We start from the raw sequence: 20,134 nt of genomic DNA on the forward strand, positions 1-20,134 counted from the left end.
TTCCTCCCAGGGGGACTTCTCCAGTATAGTAGACAGCTCGCGCAGACAGGCGTTACAGTCTGCCAAGGTCTGGTGGACGTCTTCAGAATTTGACCATCTATTTAAAGGGTATTTTTAGGACTTTCGAAGTCTTCAATTTGTCTTGGATTGGTCTTTGGGAGCGCTAGCGAACTCCCTAGAAGAAGAGGATTCGCAGGACTTAGAAACAGCTAAGAGCATTATGTCCTGCATGGATAAGGCTCTGAGAGACGGAACGAATGAACTGGCTTCGTTATTCACAGCAGGAGTACTTAAGAAGAGATCGCTGTTTGTTCGTTCGCTTCAAAAGGAGTTTCTAACTCTCAGAAATCGGAGTTACTGTTCTCTCCTCTTTCGAAACAGCTGTTTCCTTCAGAGGTGATTAGGGATTATAGCTCTCTCCCTTTCGCAGAAAGCCACTCAAGATCTTCTTTCTTCTTCAGTTAAAAGTTCTTACCAACCAAGTTGGTGAAGAAGACTCCAAAGGATACTAGCCTTCGCAACAGCCCTTTCGAGGAAGAACATTCGCTCGACCCGCCTTTAGGGGTAAGAGAGTACCCGCGAAAAGAGGAGCCAAGACCCCCTCTAAAGAATGAGAACTCAGTCCTCCAGACGACAGTGGGAGCCAGACTTCAAGGTTTTTGGGAAGTTTGGCAGAATATGAAGGCAGATCCCTGGGCTGTCAACGTAGCTCGGGAAGGGTACAAGATTCCTTTCTTGAAAAGACCTCCTCTCGCAACATCTCCGAGAGCCCTCGGGGCAAATTACAACGATTTAGAGAAGAAAGCGGCTCTGTGGGAGCAAGTAGCTTCCATGCTAGAGAAAGGAGCCATAGAACCTGTTCTGGATCACGAATCCCTCCGGGATTTTACAACCGTCTGTTCCGTGGTTGCAAAGTCCTCGGGAGTTGGAGGCCAGTGCTGGACGTAAGTCAACTGAATCTTTTCGTAGAAAAGACCAAGTTCACTATGGAGACGAACGATTCAGTACTGGCAGCGGTACGTCCAGGGGACTGGATGGCGACTCTGGACTTACAAGACGCATACTTTCATATTCCGATTCATCCAGGAAGCAGGAAGTATCTAAGGTTTGTGATTCAGGACAGGGTCTTTCAGTTCAAGGCCCTATGCTTCGGCCTTTGCACAGCCCCTCAAGTGTTCACGAGGATGATGTCCAATGTGGCGAGATGGTACATTTAAAAGGGATCAGAGTGTCTTTTTATCTGGACGACTGGTTGATAGATCCCAATCAAGAAGTCAATGTCTGGAGGACTTGAGTCAAAACATTGGACTTGGCAAAAGACCTAGGTCTGGTAGTGAATATGGGAAAGTCTCAATTGGAGCCCCAACAACAGATAGTTTATTTGGGGATTCAGATATCGGCAGTGATTTTTCGGGCTTTTCCGTCCTCCGAGAGGCAAGCCCAATGCATTCGGAAGGTGCAGGACTTTCTAAAGAAAGACCGATGCTCTGCAAGAGAGTGGATGAGTCTACTGGGCACACTCTCTTCGCTAGAGAGGTTCATTTCTTTAGGAAGACTGCACATGAGACCTCTTCAGTTTTTCCTGAAGGATTCATGGCCAACGAAAATTGCAACCGGATTCCTTCCAGTTTCTAATTCCGGCCGAAGTAAAGGAGGAATTAAAGTGGTGGCTAACTCCAGGCAGGTTAGCAAGAGGGATGTCGCTTCAGCAGAAGAACCCAGACCTCGTCTTGTTTTCCGACGCGTCGGACGCGGGTTGGGGAGCGACATTAGGCCCTCAAGAGGTGTCGGGACTTTGGAGCAAGGTCGAAACGAAGTGGCACATAAACAGGAAGGAACTGATGGCAATTTTCTTGGCTTTGAAGCACTTCAGAGAGTTGATTTCGAAACAAGACAGTGCAGGTCAACTCGGACAACACCACGGCTCTGGCATACATCCGGAAACAAGGGGGAACTCATTCTTTTCCCCTTTACGATCTGGCAAAAGAAAATTCTGCTTTGGCGGAAGAGGAAAAGGTCGTGATACTCACCAGGCTTATACAAGGAGAGAAGAACGTGGGTGCGGACCTGTTGAGCAGAAGAGAGCAACTTCTCTCGACGGAGTGGACGTTGCACATGGAGGTTTTGCCAGAGCCTGTGGAAGTTGTGGGGCCGTCCGGTAGTGGATCTGTTTGCGACAGCCAGAACAAAAAGGTTACCAAACATATTGCTCTCCGGTTCCAGACCAGAAGCAGTGGCGGTCGATGCATTCCTGATGGATGGTCAAACTTAGATCTGTACGCTTTTCCTCCGTTCAAGGTGCTGGGAAAGTGATGAAGAAGTTCAGGGAGAGCAAAGGTACTGAGGATGACCTTAATAGCCCCGTTTTGGCCGGCCCAAAGTTGGTTCACAGAGGTACTGGAATGGAGCAATAGATACGCCAAGGACTCTTCCTCTAAGAGTAGATTTCTCAGACAACCCACTTCGACAGGTTTTCACAAGAATACCCTCGCTCTGGGTCTGACTGCGTTCAGACTATCGAACGTCTGGTCAGAGCGAGGGGATATTCTAGAGAGGTGGCCAGTGCAGTGGCTAGAGCCAGAAGAACCTCCACAATCACAGTGTATCAGTCGAAGTGGGACAATTTCCGGAAGTGGTGTAAGAACAGGAAAGTGTCTTCATCCAGTACCTGCTGTGACCCAAATCGCAGATTCCTTCTATACTTGAGGAAGGATTTACGCTTGTCAGTTTCGACAATCAAAGGTTATAAGAGTATGCTAACCTCAGTGTTTAGACACAGGGATCTAGACATCTCGAATAACTTAGACCTTAGAGATCTGATTAGGTCGTTTGGTACGAAGAAACAATCAGAATGCAGGCCACCTGCTTGGAACCTTGATGTGGTCTTGAAGTATTTAACTTCTAGCAAATTCGAGCCGTTAGAGGAATCCTCTCTGAGAGATCTTGCTAAGAAGACTATCTTTTTAGTAGCATTAGCAACTGCTAAAAGAGTTAGTGAGCTTCAGGCCATATCGAAGAAGGTGGGATGGAGACATGGCAATGAGTGTGTTCATTCCAAGAGGGTTCTTGGCCAAGAATGAGAATCCAGCTAATCCTTGGCCAAGATCCTTTGAAGTTTTGGGTCTAGCTGAATTGGTGGGGCCAAGAGCAAGAAAGAGTTCTCTGCCCAGTAAGAGCGTTGCGATGTTATATAGAAAGAACAAGAGTTATCAGAGGGAAGTCTGATGCTCTGTGGTGTCAGTTAAAGATCCCACTAGACCCATGACGAAGAACGCTCTAGCCTTCTTCATGAGAGAGTTAATTAAAGAGGCTCATATGTTGTGTGAAGAACAGAGCTTTGGTATTTTTTGAAAGTGAAGGCTCATGAAGTCAGGGCAGTGGCGACTTCATTAGCTTTTAAAAAAGAATTTAGCCCTCAAGGAAATTATTGAATCTACATATTGGAGAAACTAATTCAATATTCGCGTCTCATTATCTTAGGGACGTTCAGACAACCTTTGATAATTGTCAGACGCTAGGTCCATACGTGTCCTCAGGTACAGTATTGGGCAAAGGAGTTACTACCCCATAACCTTCTTTTAAGCTAGTTGATTTTATTAGGTGATGGTGTTTGTGTTTATTGGTCGTCTGAGAAAAGTGTGCGGTACTTTTCTCAGTCTTGTTAGTATGATCCGGTGATGGTGGTGTGTTGTAGTTTCAGGTAAATGATCTGTTACTAGCTTGAATGCCGTGGCATAAGAGGGTTGTAAGGTTTCTGTCAACACATTGGTCACGTCCAGTTGTCAGTTCCAGTCTTAGCTTCTTCAACATACAGGACACTTCCTTGTTGAGAGCTACTAAGGTTTAAGCAGGCTTAGAGGCAGGACCTATGAAGTCAAGCTACCTTAGCAGGTATATAGGAACCTGGAGTTTTTAATAATATTTTAATAATATTTTTATACTCTAAGAATGTTGCTGTCCTTGACCCACCTCCAAATGTGTCAATCAGCTATATATATACCTGCCAGGTAAGTGTCATACATTAAAATGAAGTTTTTATGATAAAACAAAGTTTAATGTATACTTACCTGGCAGGTATATATAATTTAATTCCCACCCGCCTCCCCTCAGGGGACAGGGTTCAGAGAAAATCTGGCCCAATTGGGAACGGTTCCTAGCGCTAGCGCCACGGTAACGGGGGGTGGTGGTTGCCTGAACTACTAATAGTACTAGCGTTTTGCCGCGAGTTTTGAAAATTTCTGCCAGGTGGAACAGAGAATATAGCTATATATATACCTGCCAGGTAAGTATACATTAAACTTTGTTTTATCATAAAAACTTCATTTTCAAAGCGCTTATGGCTTTCGATAACCGTTTAATTGCACCTCTGTTAGGTATGTATTGGGGCCATATCTATTACCAGCGCTGATAACTGGGTATCAGGGCATTATGGCACTGGAAATCACCTCTTTTCGGTGCTAGACAAGCACCATAAATCCAGGTTGCCAATAACAGAGTCCATCGATAATCGGGGACTGCCCGTAACTGGATCAGCCAGCAATGAATGTGTATTTAGAAACTTCAAGGTTTATCTATACCTATATAGGAATATATAGTAATGTAAATTGTGTCCAATATATGTAATATTTCTATGAAAAATGTTTCAATAAACAATTTTCTTCTTACAGAAACTGAAAGCAGAAGACAGGAATTGTATGTCTTACTTACCAGATGGAAAATTTCTGATTTACAGCCGCAGTAAACCTCTTTTGCGTGTTGATAAAGCCAATACTGACAATGCTCTCGTCTGGTTAAGTTACCCAGGTAAGTTTGTCATTATCTTTGTTAGCACAAGGTTATATGTTTTACTAGTAAGTATTGTGTGTGTGATTAAGATGATGACAATATGACTTTCTGTATTATGAATGACTTCCTGAATTATTGAACACCTAATTTTCATACACGTATGTAGAAAGTTTAACATTCTGTTGGATAGCGCCTGGTGGCGGGCAACTGTAGGCCGGCATTGTTTGAACTGTATTATCACACGTTATTTTTCATCTTAGAAGAAAAGTAAGGGTATGTTTGGAATTTTTTTTTTCTCTACAATTAATATTAATGAAGTTAGCATGGCCGGATAGTTGGATCAAAACAGCACCCGGCTAAACAATCTCCTAATATCATTATTTTTTATCGCAGAAGAAAAGTAAGATTATATTTGGATTCCTCATGAAAAGTTCTGTCAGAATATACAGTTATCTTTTTTTTCTAGTTAATATTAATGAAGTTAGCATGGCCGGATAGTTGGATCAAAACAGCACCTGGCTAAACCATCCCCTAATATTGCTATTTGTTCATGAAACTTACCTGACAGATATATATATATAGCTGTTTGTTCCGACACGGCATACAAACCTTCGGTCCTTTTACAATAGGAAGGTACTAGCGGCAGCTGGATAGGTCGTAAGCTTTCGAACAAGGGGTTCGGTAGTTAACTGCTTGTCCGACAGGCGCGCGCGCGCGACTGGGAGGTAAACAAACCACTTTTGCTTTCGGCCTCACAGCGAGTGGACGTGTGTGTTCGACGCTCTCTGCCCGCTTCTCGTCGTTTGCTTTCTTAAGTATTTGGTTGTGTTGTGTATGAAAGAGTTCATTGTAAGTACAATCATTCTCTCTTTTCATATTAATTCAACTAAATTTGTTAATGATGGAATCTCCTCGCCTCGCTACCCCACGGAGACTATGCCCGGGTACCGAAGGGCGTAAATGCGGGAAGTTCCGCTCTTTCCCGGAGATAGACCCTCATATTTTGTGTGCTCGGTGTCGGGGGCGCGAATGCACCCGAGCCGAGCCTTGTGATGTTTGTAATGATTGGTCGGAGGAGCAGTGGACTTTGTATGAGGGCAGGAAGAAGCGAAGGCCTGCAAAGGAGTCGTCGGAAAGCTCTCCCGCGACTCCTTTGGTGACGGACACTTCGTCTTCTTTCCTGCCGCCCGCTCAACTTCCATGTCTCGCCTTCCCCTTCGGGGGGGGTGTCTAGGTCCTTCTCTTCTCCTGACTTGTCGAGTGTGGAGGAGGGCGCTAGATACCCTGACGTCCAGTTGTACTCTGGGTCCTCTATCCGTTCGTTCTTCGCGCGAGCGGGTAGAGGATCCCCCTAATCACCGACTTTTGCCTCCTCAGGTGCGGTTGCCGCGAAGGATGACCTCGGACAGGTGTGGGCATCGTTGGGGTTGCAGGGCGTGCCGAGTGTCCAGGGGCTGCTCTTCCATCTCGCGGGCGCCGTGGCGGTCACCCATGCAACGGTCACGACCACCACCACGACCCTTACAACACCCGGCTACGCTTCACCTCCTCACCTGGTGTACACCCAGCACGCGGTCTCTGTGACACCCACTACATCGGTGCAGGGCCAGTCGCCGTAACTCGGGGGAGTGTGATGCCGCCACCTGGTTTGCCGTGCTGCCGCGACCGGACTTCGTGTGCCCGAAGAGCTCGCCCCTGGACCTCCCATCCCAGGTACCTAGGATGTCTGTGCCGCTGGTCCGCCCATCTGGACCGCCTACACAGTCTGCCGTACCTGCCGTGACCACTGCTGCCGTTCCTGTACCTGCTCCTGCTGTCTCGTCTGCCGTTCCTGTGATGCCTGCACCTGCTGATGTTGTTCCTGTTCCTGGCGCCGCTGCTCCCGATGCTGATCTGTTCGGACAGGTGCGTCCGGGCCCTGTTGCTTCGGCAACAGCAGCCCCGGCTCCGTCCTGGATGACAGATCTGACGTCGGTCCTGAGAAGGTTAGACGAAGAAGAAGAAGAAGAGGAGGAAGGTGTCGTCGTCGTCTTCATCGTCTTCTTCGTCGTCGTCGTCGTCTGCCGCCTCTTCCCCTTCTTCTTCTAAGGCTCCCCCGCCGAAGAAGAAGAAGGTCGCCTCCCCCCCCCCTAAGAAGTCTCCTTCGGGAACTTCTAAGGGCCCGTCTCGCTCTGGTGAGACGGGGGGTTCTTCCGCTGGTCACCCTGCTCCTTCGGGGGCAGGACCCGTCTCTTCTTCCGCAAGGAAGAAGACTACGGGGACCAGAGGAGTGCCGGCTAACACCGGCACTTCCTCACCTGCTGTCAGTGGTTCGGCCACAGCAGCAGGGTCCGTCTCGGCTGCTCGTTCGCGAGAGGTACCGAGTGTACGGTCGCCTACCAGCGACCGTGCAGCCAGGGAACCAGACCATCTGAGTCCGCTCAGCGTCAGGTTCACGGCACGGAGCGGAAGACTGGTGACAGCCGCTCACGCGACTCTCACCAGACCAGCTCTCGCTCTCGCGGCGAGCAGCTGGCTACCCGGGGCGGACGTGACGGTCCATGACCGGCCACGGGCTGAGGCTGGGAAGAGGTCCCCCCGTTCGCCGGCACCAGCCACGGCTGGTACCAGCGACTGACGCACCGTGAGGATACGCACCGATCTCACCGTGACAGTGGAGCTCGCCGGTCGCCTGACCGTCACTCTCACAGAGAGCGATCGGGTACGGCGACCAGCACCAGCTCCTCTGACACACGTAGACCGGGGCCGCTGTTCTCGGTCCCAGCCGTTCTCCACAGCGAGACGGCTCGACTAGGTCTGCAGCTCGATCGCCACCGCGGGTTGGCGATCGCCTGCAGTCTTCCAAGCCCGCTGGTTCTGCCAGCGAGCGAGGAGGGAGCGTCAGGTCTTCCTCTCCCATACCTTCAACCTCCTCGTTACACCGGGAGGGGCGAGGTATTGAGGAGTGATCGTGAGGGGTGCGCCCTTCAGGATCCCACCACGTCGTCGTAACGTACCAGGCTCGGTTCTCGGACCAGCCAGGTCGTACGCACAGGTGGTTGGAGGAGACCGAGAGGGGTCTGTCGCTGCTCCTCTCCTTGAGGGAGGAGGGTCTCGAGAGGTGCTCCTGTTTGAGGGACTGGACGGGTCCGACTCCGCAGGACGCAGTCACTCCTGAGATCCAGAGGAACTTTGCCGAGGTTATTGCGCTGATTCGTCAGCACAAACGACCTCGCGGAAGAATCGCCGCTCCCACCATCCGAGCCCACGTCCCGGCTCGAGTCGTTCTGGGGCCCGAAGAGGGAACCCAGACCGACGGTGGGTTTGCCGCGGTCTGAGCTTGCGGACTCAGTGCTGGACCAGGTTGAATCGCTTGTCTCCGGACAAGACGGTTCGCTCAAGTCTGGCAGGTCGAGCAAGCTGCTTCCACCTCCTCTGCTGCGACAGCGGCGTTTTTACGTGCCATCTGAAGACCCGATGCCGCCCAAACAGGTGAACCCGGAGTTAGCCAGGCTAACTCCGGGTGTGTCTCTGCAGCAGCTCCTGTCCGAGAACCTGTGGTTCTCGCAGCAAGAGGCACTCGGCCTGGAATCTACCGCCATGGCAGCTTTCCAGGCCGTCTCCTGGCTAGATCTGTGGTCCCTCACAGTATCTAAGGTCGCAGCCAACTCCGGGGGAATTTCTCCCGAAGATGACTCGGCCTTCAGGAGACTTTGCCAGTCTGGGGGAAGAGCCATCTCCTTCCTTGCCCACCAGACGGTGAACCTGTGGGCCAACCTGGTTCTCCGACGAAGGGACGCTGTCCTTACTCGGGTTTCCAGGGCGGCTGGGCGTGAAGCGGCGTTGGGACTTCGCAACGGACCTTTACGGAGTTCCACGTCTCTCTTCCCAGGAGAGATGGTGGACGCTGCGGTGGACAGACGGCGCACTGACGACAGTGACCGGCTGGTTCACCAGGCGGTCTCGAAGGCTTCTGGGCAGCCTCGGACTGCGGCCAAGTCTAAGAGCTCGGCTAGCGCTTCCTCGGTGGCTAAGACGGTAGCTGCGTCGAAGCCCCGGGGCAATGACTCTGTCTTCTTCGATTCTGGCAAGGGGGGGCCGTAACCAGCCCTCCTCCCAGCCCTCCTCCCCCTCCCGTGGAGGCTCTGGGAAGAAGTCGAAGAAAGGGGGGAAACGCTAGGGACGGCGTTCCCCCTCACCTGCTGCCGGAAGTGGGGGGGTGCCTGGCCAGCCATTGGGCAACTTGGCAGCGCTACGGCGCCGAGACCTGGATTGTAGATGTCCTTCGGGAGGGATATCAATTACCCTTCGAATCTCGGCCACCCCTCACCTCCAACCCGGTCCAACAGCAGTCGTACGTTCCAGGACGTAGCACTGAGACAGGAGATCAAGACCATGCTGAGCAAGAGAGCTGTAGAAATCGTCACGGATCAGTCACCGGGCTTTTACAGTCGACTCTTCCTGGTGGAAAAGTCTACGGGAGGCTGGCGCCTGGTGATAGATCTCTCTCCCCTGAACCCTCCGGTTTTGTTCGCCAGACCCGGTTCACGATGGAGACGGCACGCTCAGTGCTCGACTCCATCAGGGAGAACGATTTCATGCTTTCAGTGGACTTGAAAGGATGCGTATTTCCAAATACCCATTCATCATCCTCCAGAAAGTACCTCCGCTTCATCCTCGACGGGACGGTGTACCAGTTCAGGGCACTTTGCTTCGGTCTCTCAACCGCCCCACAGGTGTTCACATGCGATACGTCTGATGAGGTATCTCGACGATTGGTTAGTCCTGGCGAGCTCCCGCTCGCAGTTGCTACAGGACAGGGATCGACTGCTCGAGTTCTGTCGCGATCTGGGGATCGTTGTGAACTTCGAAAAGTCCGATCTCGAGCCCAAGCAGAGGATGAAGTACCTGGGTATGCTGATCGACACGGTAGCAGGGCGAGTCTTCCCCGCAGACTCGCGGATCAGCAGATTCAGGGAGGCAGCCAGCCAGTTCCTGTCTCGGCAGGAACAGGCAGCTCAGCGATGGCAAGTCGTGATCGGACACCTGTCGTCACTCGAGAAGTTAGTCCCTCACGGGCGTCTTCACCTGCGGTCTCTTCAGTGGAGACTAAAGGAGAGTTGGTCACAGGCGACGGATCCCCCAAGCTTTCCAGTGTCACTGACACAGGAGGTGAGGCAGGACCTAGCCTGGTGGCTGGACGACAGGAACCTCTTAAGAGGAGTGCCCCTGCGCACTCCCCCCCCCCCCGGACATGCAGCTGTTCTCAGACGCATCGACCGAGGGATGGGGTGCGCACACCTGGAGGAGTTGCTGACTTCAGGAGTGTGGGACGAGAACGACAAGCACCTTCACATCAATGTACTGGAACTCAAGGCAGTGTTCCTCGCTCTCCAAGAGTTTCAGGACCGCTTGATGGGACACTCAGTGGTGTTGATGTGCGACAACACCACGGTGGTGGCTTACGTCAACAAACAGGGGGGGGACTAGTGTCTCTCCCGTTGTACCAGTTGACTCGGCAGGTGCACGAGTGGGCCGAGGCACACTCATAGAGCTGTCGGCACGCTACATTCCAGGTAAGAGGATGTAGTAGCAGACACGCTCAGCCGTCGGGATCAGGTGATAGGAACCGAATGGTCTCTTACACCAGGACGTGGCGGAAAGGCTCTTCGACCTGTGGGGGCGACCAGTCGTGGATATGTTCGCCACCCGGCACAACAGGAAGCTCCAGGTGTTCTTCTCCCTTCCCTCTGGCCGTGCCGACCCCATGGGCAGCTGCAGAGGACGCTCTTCAACACCCGTGGGTACAACCTCTTCGCCTATGCCTTTCCCCCGTTCGCCTGATTCGCAAGGTGATCAGTCCGAAGCACTGGTCACCCCGAATCTCAGGATGATCCTGGTGGCTCCCAAATGGTGGCCCACAGGCCAGTTTGGTATCCGGACCTGCTGGCTCTTCTCCGCAGGGACCGAGAGAGATTCCCCCTTGGCACAACCTTCTCGCCCAGCCACACGTCGAGCGGTACCACCGAGCAGTCCAGTCTCTACGTCTTCACGGCTGGCTGTTATCCACCATCTCTTGCGAACGAGAGGCTTTTCTCGTAGCGCAGCAACAGAGATGGCTGGAAACGTCCGTCAGTCCCTCTGCAGCTGTGTACCAGGGGAAGTGGGCCGTCTTCTGTGGTTGGTGTCGTAGACGGGGTCTATCTCCTCTCAGAGCCACTCTTCAGCAGGTAGCGGATTTCCTCCTCGTTTTTCTCGCCGAGAGAAGCTCCTCTCAGTCCCCACAGTCAAAGGATACAGAGCCGCCTTGGCGCTCGTCCTGAAACTGAGGGGATTGGACATCTCGAACTCGTTCGAGATCTCCTTGCTTATGAGGAGCTTCGAAAAGGTCTTGCCACCCAGGGAACTCAGGACCCCCTGCGTGGGATGTGACTCTCGTCCTTAGGAGTCTGACTCGAACGCCGTTCGAGCCACTCCGAGAGTCGTCAGACAGGGATCTGACCCTCAAGACCCTCTTCTTGCTGGCCCTGGCATCGGCGGAAGAGAGTAGGGGAACTTCATGGTCTTTCCTATGATGTACGACACTCCAGGGGATGGGGGGGATCTGTGACGCTCGATTTCGTCCCGAACTTCGTTGCGAAGACTCAAAAGGAAACCGTCGATCCCTGACGACAGGTTCGAGTCATTCACGATTCCCTCCCTAATGGACTTCACCGATAATGATGCGGATGAGATGCTGCTTTGTCCTGTGAGGGCGCTACGGCGCTATCTGAAGAGAACTCGCCACCTCAGGCCTGAGTGTCGACGCCTCTTCGTTAGCACCGGGGTCACCAAGAAAGAAGTATCCAAGAACACTCTTTCATTCTGGCTGCGTGAGGTCATCAGGAGGGCGTATGAGGCTGATGGTAGTGACGACATCCGTACGTCCCGTCCGAGAGCTCACGAAGTCAGAAGTATTGGCCCCTCGTTGGCGTTTCGTAAGAACTTCTCCGTGGCGCAGGTCCTGAAGGCAGGGGTCTGGTCCTAACCAGACTACCTTTACGTCCTTCTACCTTCGGGATATTGCCCACAGGTCCTTGGATACCTTTTCCTTGGGACCCGTGGTGGCCTGCTCAACAAGTTGTGTAGCTAACCCAGACCCTCGCAGGCTGAAACAGCATCGAGTCCTGGTGTGACTGTGTGGATGGATGTGTAGTGAGTGAGTGACTGGCTCTCTCTTCCCATCTTTTCCTCCTCCTCTACCTGTGGGCAGAGGGCCACGGTCGTCACTACGCTGGATGAGGACGAGATGCAGGTGAGCTATATGACAGAGCCCCATCCTATCCCTTTCACTAGGGATAGGAGCAGAATATCCCACCACTTCCTTCTACAAGGGGGGGAAGTGGATGCCTACAAGAGTCAAACCCATGACTTTATATTTGCTCCTTTACAGGAACAAGTTCTTACATTGCTGGTAACGAAGAGATACGCATGCCTCTCTCTTAGTACTCGGTCCAGAGTCTGACCATTGATCCTGCGGTGCACACCCCGATCAATCGGACAGAGGCTTGGATCCCTCCCTCGCTCTTACGACCAGGGAGGCTTCCAAGGTTGGGCGAACACCAGTCTGTTCACAAAAGACTCAGATTCCTCCACCAAGAAGTGAGTCTTCCTATTGTAAAAGGACGAGAAAGGTTTGTATGCCGTGTCGGAACAAATGACAATTTGTCTAAAATTGCATTTTTCCTAACTATACAAACCTGAGGTCCTTTTACACATAGCCCCACCTCATGCCACCCCTCACTCTGCAGTTTTTGCTTGGGCCAAAAGCAAAAGTGATTTGTTTACCTCCCAGTCGCGCGCGCGCGCCTGTCGGACAAGCAGTTAACTACCGAACCCCTTGTTCGAAAGCTTACGACCTATCCAGCTGCCGCTAGTACCTTCCTATTGTAAAAGGACCTCAGGTTTGTATAGTTAGGAAAAATGCAATTTTAGACAAATTGTCATATTTTCTGAAGTCCGACAGAATTTCAAAACTCGCGGCACACGCAGTGGGCGGCCAGGTGGTAGTACCCATTCCCGCCGCTGGGAGGCGGATATCAGGAACCATTCCCATTTTCTATTCATATTTTTTCTGTCGCCGGTGCTGTTAACAACTGTTTGCAGTACCTCCGCCTAGGATTTTGATTTACTTTCGTCGCTTAAGTATCTGGATTGTCTTTTGGTATTGATTCTGGATTGGTGGCTTGGCACGCGCAATAGTGGACTGTTTTTTTATTTTGGATTGGCTTTTCTGTAAATGTGATGTCTGGATCAAGTTCAGTGAGTTTCAGAGTGTGTGTGAAGAGTGATTGTAAGGTGAGGCTACCTAAATCATCGGTAGATCCCCACACAGTATGTATGGGGTGTAGGGGGCATGTATGTTTATTGGATGATCGGTGCAATGAATGTAAAGGTTTGACCGATGATGGATGGAAGGTGTATGATTCTTATCGGCGTAAATTGGAACGCGATAGGATCAGGAGGTCTTCCTCCAAGAGCGGTTCCTCTAAAGGTAAGGGAAGTAATATTTCACCTGCATTAACACCAGTAGAGTTTGTTTCACCTAACCCTGTGATGTTGCCTTCGGGCCCTGATTCTGTGTCTGGAGAAGGTAATGCCCTTTCTCTGATTTTAGAGTCGTTACGCACTCTAGAATCTAAAGTGTTAGCCTTGGAAACCGGCTCGGTGAAAGTGTGTGATCGTGCCCCTAGTGTTGTGGAGGGGGCGTCAGATCGGCCCCATAATGCCTCTAGGCCTAGACCGCTATTGGACTCCCAGGAATCAGGGAGTGGATATGTCGAAAGCCGCAAGAGGGTTACGGGGGCTCCCGACCGATCTGGCGTCCCTTCGGCAGGACCTGTTGCAAGTTCCCAGGCTGCCAAGGAGCATGCTCAGGCTCGCATCCTTAAGGACTGTTTTTCATCCTCCGAGGCGCCCTCCCCGCACAAGGGGTGGAGCGCTCGGAGAGACTCGCGTCCATTGAAAAGGACCTTTCCGAGTGAGGACGCTTCACGTCCTCTCTCTCCGTTATCGTTGCGGTCTTCACCTGCGTCGTATGACGCTTTTCCGCCGCAGAAGAGAGGTAGGACGTCATCAGAGGATGACGCTGAGTAGCGCTACATTCGCTCTTAGGGAGGAAGGAGAGTTAAGTAGTCCGGCGGACTCGGTTGAGGAGGAGCAGCTGTCTGTTTCGTCTGTTTCAGATTATAAAGTTTCAGCCTGCAGCTCCCAAGTCTCCACCCTCTCAGTTTTCTTCATCGAAGTCTTGTAAGACCCCGGAGTTCGTGGAAATGAAGACTTCTCTGTCCACCAAGAGGGCTTTTAAGAAATTACAAGACTGGATGGAACGAAGGAAGGATCAGGGCAAGTCGACTTTCGCCCTTCCTCCCTCAAGACTCAGTGGAAAAGGGTGCATTTGGTACGAGACCAAAGGAGAAGTAGGTGTGAAAATCCCTTCGTCATCCCAAGGGGATTTTGCTAGTCTGGTCGACGCCCAGAGGAGGTCCCTTTTGTCGACAGCAAAGATTTCTTGGACGCCTACGGAGATAGACCATCACATGAAAGGACTTTTAAGGACTCTCGAAGTCTTCAACTTTTTAGACTGGTGCTTGGGAGTCCTAGATCTTCAATCTAGGAGTCCAGACTTGTTAAGTCTGGGGGAGCTGTCCAGTGTGTTAACCTGCATGGACAAGGCCGTCAGGGATGGTTCGGAAGAGTTAGTGTCTCACTTTGGAACGGCTTTTCTTAAAAAATGGGAGGGCGCTGTTCTGCAATTTTACTGCGATCAGTTTACGACGCTCAGAAAGCGGAGCTTCTCTTTGCGCCTCTTTCTTTTTGAACCATCTCTTTCCCCCAGACTATGGTGAAGGACCTGGCAGTAGCTTACAGGAGAAGGCTACTCAGGACCTCTTAGCCCAGTCCTCGAGACGTCCCGCAGTTCCTACTACGTCTTCTTTTGGACGACCTCCAAAGAAGATTTAACCCTTTCGTGGGGCTCCTCCCTCGAGAGCAGCTCCTCGAGGGAGAGGGCTTTCAAGAGGAAGAGCTTCTTTCAAGCCGAAAGCAAGCAAGTGAAGATCATGTCCTTCAGACACCAGTCGGAGCCAGACTGAAACACTTTGCGGGAGCATGGAGAGAGAGAGATACGGACCCTTGGTCCCTCAAGATCGTGGAACAGGGGTACAAGATCCCCTTTTTGGATCCTCCTCCTCTATCAACAACTCCCAGAGATCTTACTCCTTCATATCAAGGGGAGAAACGACAAATACTTTTCGATCTTTTAGATCAAATGATCGAGAAAAGAGCGGTGGAGCAGTCTTAGACCTGGGTCACCAGGTTTTAACAACAGACGTTTCCTGGGTACCAAAGCAGTCGTCGGCTTTGGCGTCCAGTCCCATACGTAAAGCAGGCTGAATCTTTTCATAGAAAAAACAACGTTCATGGAAACGCCTCAGTCTGTTCTAGGAGCCTTGAGACCGGGCGACTGGATGGTGTCCTTAGACCTGCAGGACGCATACTTTCACGTTCCAATCCACCCTCTTTCAAGAAAGTATCTTGAGGTTCGTTTTGAAAGACAAAGTCTGGCAATTCAGAGCCCTTTGTTTCGGCTTAAGCACAGCTCCGATGGTATTTACCATGATCATGAAGAATGTAGCGAGATGGTTGCATTCTTCAGGGATAAGAGTATCCCTCTATCTCGACGATTGGCTAGTCAGAGCGTCGTCAAAGGAGAGGTGTCTGAAGGACCTTCAGTTCACGTTAGCCTTGGCGAAGTCCCTGGGACTTCTGGTCAACCTCGAAAAGTCACATCTGACCCCGACACAGTCCATCGTGTATCTGGGGATTCAGATGGATTCAGTGGCTTTTCGGGCATTTCCGTCCCAGGAACGACAGCTGCAAGGCTTAGAGAGAGTTTCGGCCTTCCTGGGGAAAGAAACTTGCTCGGCGAGGGAATGGATGAGTCTGCTGGGGACCATTTCCTCGCTGGAAAAGTTTGTTTTTATACATTCAACTTACCTGTCAGATATATACATAGCTATTACTCCGTCGTCCCCAACAGAAATTCAAATTTCGCGGCACACGCGGCAGGTAGGTCAGGTGATCTACCCCCTCACCGCTGGGTGGCGGGAATAGGAACCATACCCGTTTTCTAATTCATATTTTTTCTGTCGCTTGGAATGTAAACAACGTTTGCAGTTCCTCCTGATGGATTTTCGTGTTTCATCGCCATCGATCGTCTGGGCTAACTTTTACAGGGAAGTAATGGATCTTTGGTTCGGCATACGCTTTTGTTAACTTTTTGATAAAATTAACTTCGAAAATTTCGAAGATTAGTGACGTGTAACTACCGAAGTTTTCGGTAGACACTCATACACTTTCACGAAAGTGAATTACTTATACTTTCATGAAAGGGAATTACTTATATTTATTCATTAATACAAATAAGTGTTAGATTTGATTGAGAAATGTATATCTTTCTTCCTAGTTGGGGAAGTCAGAAAAGTAACTATCCTTTAGAAGCTTTATTAGCTCTTGTGTTAACGAGCAATTATAGTAGTAACAGTACTAGTAGTTGTTGCATCCTCATCACCTTCTTACTCCGCAGAATCTACAATATCATATTTGCAAATTGTAGACTTTGGATATAGTTCAAATGCGAACTCTTAGAACGTAAGAAGTGAATATAGTGTTCCCCCATTATAATGGAGGTTGCGTCTGGTTGGCTCTGTCTTGTTCTCAGGTCTAGACCTCTTCCAAGCTCACAAGCCCAGAGGAGAAGGAATGTCGAAAACCGTAAGGAGATTTCAGAGAATCCCCACCGGTCAGGCGTCCCCTCGGCAGGTTCTGTAGAGCGTCCCAGGACTGCCAGGATAGCCATTGGAAAGGCATCCTAAAACAGTGTTTCTCCCTTTTTATGCCTACTGTTCCATGATGGATAGGAGAACTTCGAATGAATGAATTTGACGAAGATCCTCGTATAATGCCTTCTGGTAGAATTATTCAAAATGAGAATGACATTAATCGATCCACCTTTCGAATCAGGCGATGATTTAGCGCCTTCTAATATTAGAGATCATTCGATAACATTTGTGATAAAGTCATTGTTCGAACACTTTTTTTTTCGCAACTAGACGAGAACGCTATCCCATGGGGGTATGAAATTGTTATTTCAACATAAGATTCCCATCGGTGCATTTTTAGATATAGATCTATTCTGATTAGAACGATTTAGATTATTTGTCAATCGAATGAATTATATGGATCTCGTTGAGTGATAAAGCATATATGTATGACTTTTAAGCTTCTAGCTCCTACCATGCTTAGGACAAATCGCCTTAGGACTACAAGTATGGCAAGGCATACTCACATACCGAAAATTTATGCTATAATGGTCAAGTGAAATCCTTACAAAATTTCCTAAATTAATACGGTTTACCTTAATGTAACAGTATTATAGAGTATTCTATTACGGTAGAGTATGAGTTATATGATGCTTTCGTGTCTTCGAGAAGTGATCGGAGAAGCATATCTTTATTGGTGAATTGAGAGTAGGATAGAAACATTTTTCTTCGTGTTTGAAGAGGTTTCCATGAATTACCAGTACCCTTCTAGGACTTTCCTAGGAAGAAATTGTTTCAAAAGGATTGTTTAGACGACACCTATTTAGTTTCTAGACTTGTCGAAGTCTCGTTCGCTTAAAATTGCTTATATAAAACTTCCTGAAGCTCGATAATAATTTTATAAGATTCCTTTATTTAATGGAGTAACTGGCAACTCTGGAAAGGGAAGGCCAGACGGCTTTCGAATTCGAAGACTGCTTTCGCTTTGAATTGAGAGAGAGAGAGTGAAGTCTGAGAGACTAGCGGCAGTACCATGTTGTTCTCAGTCGTGAGCGGTCGGTTACAGCTCTCTCCTGCGGAATGGGATAACTAACCGTATCTCTTCCCTACAATCGTGGTCTTAGCCTCGGATTGAGGGAATACTGAAGCTATCATAAATAAAATATTGTCTGCCTTTTGTTAGGAAGCTTTCAATAAGAAAGATATTACAACCTTTCAATGCTGTTTACCGTAGATAACATGATTAAAGGATTCTAATGCAGCAGAACATTATATTATTTAATGCACTCATACTTACGAAAGCATGTCTTATTAGAGTACATACTTAGTGAGAAGAGAGATGTAATAGAGATTCACTTCAAGACTACGCTATGGTTAAGTCTTTCGAGAAACGACACAACCGTATTTAGAATCGGATATTGCGCAGAAGTTGTATGAGTCGAATGGGAACATTCTTTTAGTGGGAAATGTTTCCCTGAATGGAGTTATACTACGTATATAATAGTTTTTCATAATAAGAACGGAATTAACATATTGAAATGGATTTCGATCGGGTACCATAAGACCCACAGGATTGTTCTGGCGACATAACATAAAGATAATTAAGTTAGGTAGGCGCCAGCCTGGCCGCAAGTTGCGCCAGCCCTGGGTGCAATAGCCAAGATCACCCATCCAAAATATTTTCTCGTTCATGGAAAAAAGGGGGGGGGATACGGAAGAATTAACCGAGGAAAGAATAATTACCCCTTCCGATATACTCGAATTAGAGGAAAATTGAGAAGAAACCTCCACCTATGGAAGTACTGGTAAAAGAACTTATAGGATTCTTAACAGCACCTCTTCTTATTTTTGATATCGAGATTTCCTGACCGCACGGTTTGCAAGTAATGGGGCCCCTCAAAGGCTCCAAGCCATGGCTTTAACCAGGCGATAGGATGCCAGCCAGGCGCGGAGCACCAGCGATGGCGCCAGCCAGAAGGCGTGACGCCCTCCCAGGAGCGAGGCGCCAGGTCAAGCCGCGAGGGAACGCTGCGAGGCGTCGGGAGACCGCCCAGCCAGAATCGTGACGCCTCCCAGGAGCCGAGGCGCCAAGGTCAAGCGCGAGGACGCTGGGAGGCGCTAGAACGCCACCAGGCCAGAAGCGTGACGCCTCCCAGGAGCGAGGCGCCAACCAGGCGCAATACATCAGGATCTCCAATTTCTCAGTATTTGGAGATAGACTTTCCAAGAGTTTTTCCTCTTTGAGAACTGACACAAGATCAGTTTTTTTCCTGACAGGGACCAGTTGTTTCGCACAGGCCGGCCGTGGCCCATTGGTCAGGATTAAACTGAAATTGTGGAAGTCTCTAACCAAGAACAGAGCTTCTCATGTCAGGTGATATAGTGGTTCCTCGTGAGCGACTTCTTTCCTGGCAAGAGGAGTTTTTTTTGGGGTTTTGGAGAAACTTTCTTTGCCAGATCAACCCTCTACTGACAATTATTCTAGATATCGCACCAGGCGAACGTAGTACGTGTCAGGATAAGTGGTGTTCATTCTGCTTTATAGACCCTTTACATGGTGAAGAGAACCGATTATCTTTAGAAGTTCTCTCGCTTTCCTCAACCCTTAATGAGACATTTTAGTGATAGAAAATATATCGACTCCTAAGGTTAATCCTGGGTGCAGGTTTTAGAAGACCCTTGGAGCAACCCCATTTTTTATTTCACACTTCTCCCGCTAGTCCCTTGAACCATGCAGCTCGTTCTTTCCTCCTCTTTCATTGTTATTAACAGGATGTTAATATTATCCTACCTCCTATGTAAACTATTAACAAGGGAGATCCTTGTAAATGTTTTTGGTATTGGAAAAAGACTCGTAGGAGCTCTCAGTATTGGGTGAGAGGCTTTTTCAAGTATTTGAAACCGTACATTACGGCCCTGATGTCCTAGGATAGGAATCTTGAATGATTCTCCCGCTCGATCCTGGATGAGGAATTTGATTAGGAGAATAGGAAATAATAATTAATTTTGTTGTTTTTGCTGAATAACGATGAATAGAATTTTCCATTCTCTCGTTGCCAGGCATGAGGACGGAAGAAAAGAATATAAGAAGAGAGGTAGCAATCTAACTCCATCTTTTATTTTATAGAAAGGGGTAATAAAATTTAGTCTTTTTTTTGTTTTTTCCTCCTAAAATATAAACTCTTTACAGAAAGGTAATACAAATGGGCGTCAAAGAACAGAGAGGAATAATACGTTAATGCCTCCATTTTAGGACTTAAGAGAGTTTGGGGGGATTCACAAGGCCCGGCCATCGTTCTTCTCCCAGCAATAGTTTTGGAAGGTCTTTTCCGCAAGACAGTCTGAATATTCTTTCATCATCTATTTTAAATGGACCTTCACAACCTCCTCCCACTCTGAGTCCTGTCTGCGTGCAGACCTGACCATAAGTGGAACATTAATGATAAGGATGTTTCAAGTTAAATGACAGTAGTCATGAATAAGATATAATGAATTACTGCAGATGGTGG

The 20,134-nt window shown here is 49.2% G+C and overlaps 1 protein-coding gene across 1 annotated transcript in view; it reads left to right on the forward strand.

Annotated features, from left to right (window-relative positions):
• The window catches only part of LOC135219093 (NAD(P)H pyrophosphatase NUDT13, mitochondrial-like), a 261,858-nt gene that overhangs the window by 37,242 nt on the left and 204,482 nt on the right, over positions 1 to 20,134 (forward strand). Inside the window, exon 2 of the mRNA XM_064255528.1 lies at positions 4,668 to 4,803. Within this exon, the coding sequence (XP_064111598.1) occupies positions 4,668 to 4,803 (136 nt within the window). The remainder of the gene's footprint in view (positions 1 to 4,667; positions 4,804 to 20,134) is intronic.

The sequence above is a fragment of the Macrobrachium nipponense genome, chromosome 1 (assembly GCF_015104395.2).
Source record: "Macrobrachium nipponense isolate FS-2020 chromosome 1, ASM1510439v2, whole genome shotgun sequence".
Classification (NCBI taxonomy): Eukaryota; Metazoa; Arthropoda; class Malacostraca; order Decapoda; family Palaemonidae; genus Macrobrachium; species Macrobrachium nipponense.